The 5,360-nt window shown below is 36.6% G+C and overlaps 1 protein-coding gene across 1 annotated transcript; it reads left to right on the top strand.

The window, feature by feature from the left end:
- Positions 1–316: 316 nt before the first annotated feature.
- Positions 317–3,360, top strand: LOC21406344 (proline-rich receptor-like protein kinase PERK15). Its single transcript, XM_010100035.2, has 7 exons — positions 317–1,212; positions 1,284–1,516; positions 1,635–1,761; positions 1,850–1,921; positions 2,146–2,329; positions 2,442–2,574; positions 2,909–3,360. Exons 1-7 carry the CDS (start codon positions 1,059–1,061, stop codon positions 3,152–3,154), a joined length of 1,149 nt encoding a protein of 382 aa, XP_010098337.1. The 5' UTR covers positions 317–1,058; the 3' UTR covers positions 3,155–3,360.
- The last annotated feature ends 2,000 nt before the right edge of the window (positions 3,361–5,360 follow it).

The raw sequence follows: 5,360 nt of genomic DNA on the forward strand, positions 1-5,360 counted from the left end.
CCAATTGTCAGCCTGATTAAAGTCACTTTCCCACCTGTCTATATGAACAAACTATAGTTTTTTTTTTTTTTTTTCCCAATTTTTTACAGTTGGTAAAAACTAGAAAAAAAGCATCTTTTTTTTTTTTTTTTTTTTTTCTGGTTGTTAATTTGAATATTTATAATGATGATCCATTTCAATCCTAAGCAGAAACAAAAGTAAATAATCAAAGGTAATCATCTTTTTGTATGTTAAGTGGGATCTACATGAAAGTGTGCATAATACAGAAGTTTTTCTTATGCATAGGTTTGTTTTTTTGGTTTTTGTTTCTTTTTACTTTACTTTTCTTTCTTTTCTTTTTTTTTTTTATTTTCTTTTTGGAAGTACAGAGAACATCTATATATGAAACTTTCCTTTCTTAAATTGAGCAATGCCAAATCTAGACCAGCCTTAAGTCTATCAGCAGTAAGAGAAAGGTTAATGATATATCTTCTGCTTCTTGATGATTTTTCTACTTTCTTTCAAAACCAAAACCAACCCTTCTCTTCAATTCTACACACACACCCATCAAACCAATAAAAAATACAAGTGTTGGTTTTTGCCAAGGACAAGATGTTCTTCATTTGTTGGGATCAGATTCTCTAGTGTGAGATTGCTCATGAATGCTTGACAGCAAAGTGGGGCAAAACCAATTTATGCAATGTCTTTCTGCTCTCTCTCTCTCTCTCTCTCTGCGCGTGTGTGTGTGTGTTAGATTTTCAACAGCATTAACCTCCACCAAAATGCTTGTTCCTTAAATAGAGACTTGAGATCAGCAAGTCAGCATTTATGAGCAGTTTGTCGGCACCCAAGCACCCAGACAGTGTTTCAAATAATATTATTGCAACACAAGAGAGGACCATTTTGGAGCTTTTCTTTCTTCTGCTCTTGGATTCTCTATGCAGCTTTTGCATGCCGAAATTTAAGCTTTGTTTGGATCGAATAACTGGGTTGATCTTGTTCACTCAGTTTTGAGCCTATTCTTGCTTCCAAGATTCGATGTTTATGTTTTGTTGTGGAAGACCTGAAGACTTCGAGACATGTCAAAGCCAATTGTCACCATAATTGGAGGTGCTGCCGGGGCAATCGTATTTTTCGCGGCGGTTTTAGGACTTGTGTGGTTATGCAAGTTTCATTGCAGAAAGTTGTCGAACAAGAACTCAGAAACAGGTTCCTCAGATCCATCTGCACTAGGTAAGTTCTGAAATCATTTCACATTGTTTGTTGGTAAGTGTCATTGATTGGTATCTTCCGATGTTTGGTAGCGGAGTGGAATAGAGGAGGGCCAAGTTCATCAGGCGTGGCGCAGCCTCCTTTTGGGCCGGTTGGAGCGAGGCAATTCAGAATGGAGGAATTGGAGAAAGCCACTAAGCACTTCAATGAGAGCAATCTCATAGGATATGGAAGTTTTGGCTCTGTGTACAAAGGGTTTCTCCATGATGGGACTGTGGCTGTCAAAAGGCGAGCAGGCGCGCCTGGACAGGAATTTGCTGAAGAGGTAATATGACTAAGAACCACAGATAATATCTTATAAATGATCCATATATGTGTTGTACATTATGAATTTATAAGCATTTCATAACATAATTAGTGACATGCTCAAGATGAATTTATAGGTAGCTTCTGTGTCGGAGATACATCATCGAAATTTAGTTACTCTACTCGGTTACTGCCAGGAAAGTGGATACCAAATGTTGGTTTTTGAATATTTACCAAATGGCAGCGTGTGCAATCACTTGTATGGTATGACAATATGACTTTTTTGAGAAGTTTGTTAAGTAATGGGGTTTTTACAAAGGTAAAAATATGTTTTCCTCATTGGTTTTGACAGATACTAGAAAAGATCCTCCAACTAAACTAGAGTTCAAGCAAAGGATATCCATTGCTCTAGGGGCAGCCAAAGGTATACAGCCCATGTCAGAAAATAGATAAGAATGATGATAAACATACCATTTTTTTTCCTAATTTTTTAATACCAACTGATGTGTCAAATGAATTGACATACTTCAATACATGAGATGTAACTCTAAAACAAATGTATTAGTATTCTTAAGTTAAAATGCGGCAACTCAAATGGCACGTTAGTTGGTTATGTAGTATTACTAGATTGATAAACAATTAATGCAGGTTTATGCCACTTGCACGGCCTGAAGCCTCCCATGGTGCATAGGAACTTCAAGACAGCCAACGTTCTGGTTGATGAGGAATTCATTGCCAAGGTTGCAGATGCAGGGGTCTCAAAACTGCTCGAGAAGATCGAAGAAGCAGGTCCATCCCGCGCATCTAGTGTGAATGTTTTCCAAGATCCAGAGTAAAACTTAAATTTCTTCTGATTGGAGTTTTGTTCATCATTATGAAACGTAGCTCTCTCTTTCTTTTTGTCTCATTAATATTCCAATTTGGTCACAATTTTCAACCACTAGGGTGGGGACATCTGGGTTCGCGTCAGAAATGAGTGATGTGTACAGCTTTGGGGTGTTTCTTCTAGAGCTAGTGACTGGACAGGAGGCGTTGCGCAATGAAATCTTGGGATCCAATGAGAGCTTAGTCCAATGGGTAAGTAGATTACTTGTCAATTGCGTAATAAGATGGTAACTTGGAAAACAAGAAAAGAAAAAAACTTCTCAAGTAATGAAACATAATCTAAGGTGGTATATACTATATACTGTATGCATTATTAGCATTGTCTAGCTAAGCAGCTATAAGCAGACAGATTTGTTTTATTCTTCCTGTCTAGTAACTAGCTAAAGAAACAAACTTTTTTTTATTCTTTTTTTTTCCTTTTCCAAAGACATAGCTAGACCAGTTTACCCTTACTTGTAAGCTTAAACTCAAAACGTTTTTTTTTGGCTGCTTCTTTTGTTGCTTGCTTGGTATGACTTTTGTGAAGGTGGAATCACGGCTGAGCATAAATAACTTCGTGGACCACCGACTATCCGGGAGCTTCACAATGGAGGGAATGAGGGATTTGATCAGATTGACACTGCAATGCATGAGCTTTCCGGGAAAAAGGCGACCAAAGATGGCAACGGTCGTGCTTGAGCTCGAACGAATTCAAGAGAAAGAAATGGCAATAACAACAGTCATGGGAGAAGGCACTGCCACAATCACTCTAGGAAGTCAACTGTTTAGTTGAAAATGAAGCCAAAAAAATTCAAAGAAAAGAAAAGGGGGGGAAAAAAAAAGTTTGTTTGTTAGTTTCATAATTCTTGTGCTAAGCTTAAAGCTTACCACAACAACTAACAACTTGGTCTTGGTAAAAATTTCTGTTTTGGGGATGATGTAAAGTGAATCCAAATTGCGGTATATGAAATTGTATGCTTTGAAATTTTCTCAAAAAAAGAAGTAAAAATAATGGATTGGAGGAAGAAAAGTTTGCATAATAATTGTGGCAGTATCATTTGTACTACATTTGTCTGTCATCAAATAAATTAAAAAAATAGTATTCATCCCTATCGCTTACAAAAAGGTAGGCCTTATTAGGTTGAGACTCACCTTATCTGGGTAGCGGGGTTTGATCACTTTGGAATGAATGGAAATGCTCAATGAATTATGTGCACAAACTGAAATGACTGAAGGAAACAATGAAGCATGTGTCAATATCTTGTACTATAGAAATCTGAATCACAAGATTCAATCTAACTGTGTAATGGGATCTTCTTGCATTGAGTAGAAAAGACAATTCCATTGTATCTGAGATTACAAAAAGACACAGACCAAGTTAGATTCTTTGCTTGCCAAGAACACTGCAGGGTAGGTATAATAATTGTGTATTTTAGTACTCAATACGATCCTTGTGTAGGTTCAGAGAAGCTTGTATATAGATAGAGGCAACATATACTTTAATGAAGTGCAAATTTAGGACATCATATTAACCAAGAAACAGAAATAGTACTATTTCTCTCCTGGGGGAAGCTGGTAAAATAACAGTAACAGTAACAACAACAACAACAATGCTAGTATATGACTAATAACCACGGCGGCGGCAATGACGACGGTGATGACGACAACAACAATATGAGCAAGCATGTCTCATAGTCATGGAACTTATACCAATTTAAGTACATTGATCCTGCCTATAAGTTGGATTGGATTTTGAAAAAATTAGCGATCTCACAAACTCGCCTCCCAGTGTTCATATTTAAAGAATATAAAAAAATAATAAACGATATGAGTGATGTCTGACACTACTTCTCACAATAAGATAGTCGGCATGTATAGGTACCATATATAGGACCCATTCGACTCTACTGTATAGTAATGATGCTCAACACCATTAATGTCAAATAACACTAATGAAAAACATGGCACTATTTCATGAAGTTCCTTTTAAGTAATTGTTATTGAATTGATATCACATAGATACCAATAAAGGACCTTATTCAATGTTAGTAGTACGGCCTGGCTCAATCAGAACATGTCACAAAAAGCTCATGGTGTGAAATTGCCATTAAGATGAAAAAAATTATTGGTTCCCACTTTATTGAATGCATCCAAGCATGACAAAACCAGTGTTTGTGTGTGTGTGTTTTCTTGTTTTTTTTTTTTTTTCTTTTTATTATCATGTGTATTAGTATTATGAAGACCACATAAAGATAAAATCATGAGCCATTGACTAGATCTTGAAGCAGCGTCAACTTGGCCTCTGCCTTGAGTGCACTGAGCACATGGTCAGATTAGGCATTGATTGTTCTAGGACAAAATAACATGTAACAAAATACCATAACAATTGTTTCACACCTGCTTTGTCCCACAAGATTCCTTCTCCCTTTTCCTCCCAATAAGATCCATTCATGATCTTGGCTTGGTCCACTAAGATTTTAGGTGTCCTTACTAAAAAGCTGCTCCCAAATTTTTCAAATTCAATCAATGGTAAAATTTATCAACTTTTTTTTTTCACTCATGCACAAAATCATAGACCAAAAAGAGAATCATATATGGGAGGAAAGTCATGACTAGTACTATTATCCAATCCTCTCAATCATTGTTATTATCTCCACTAGAAGGTATACATAGAAAAAGGTTTTGGCCTCTAATGTGTGCTTTCATTTTGCTCTTTTCAATCATGCCCACAAACTTCATTTTGCACCATAATCTCAGAAGGCAAAGTAGCTTTATAACATCAAAGGTTGAAGGGTCAAATAAACTCTTTCATGGGTAATAATTGAAACATTTGTGTGGACACTCTCAAGTTATCATAACGAAGAATGCGGTATTCAACACCACCACTAATAAAAAGCGGACTCTACTTATAGGCCCCATACTGCAGAACTAACGTTGCTCTATCATAACGCGGTGGGTGCTAATACATTGCTAGTTGCACTGCCAACTTTTATTGCTCC

The sequence above is a fragment of the Morus notabilis genome, unplaced genomic scaffold (assembly GCF_000414095.1).
Source record: "Morus notabilis unplaced genomic scaffold, ASM41409v2 Scaffold156, whole genome shotgun sequence".
Classification (NCBI taxonomy): Eukaryota; Viridiplantae; Streptophyta; class Magnoliopsida; order Rosales; family Moraceae; genus Morus; species Morus notabilis.

Bases quoted from the DNA above. Each gene is read 5' to 3' on its own strand.
- LOC21406344 (XM_010100035.2), top strand. From the start codon at position 1,059: ATGTCAAAGCCAATTGTCACCATAATTGGAGGTGCTGCCGGGGCAATC. The intron at 1,762-1,849 runs GTATGACAATAT...TGGTTTTGACAG, and splicing joins CGTGTGCAATCACTTGTATG to ATACTAGAAAAGATCCTCCA. The intron at 1,922-2,145 runs GTATACAGCCCA...CAATTAATGCAG, and splicing joins TGCTCTAGGGGCAGCCAAAG to GTTTATGCCACTTGCACGGC.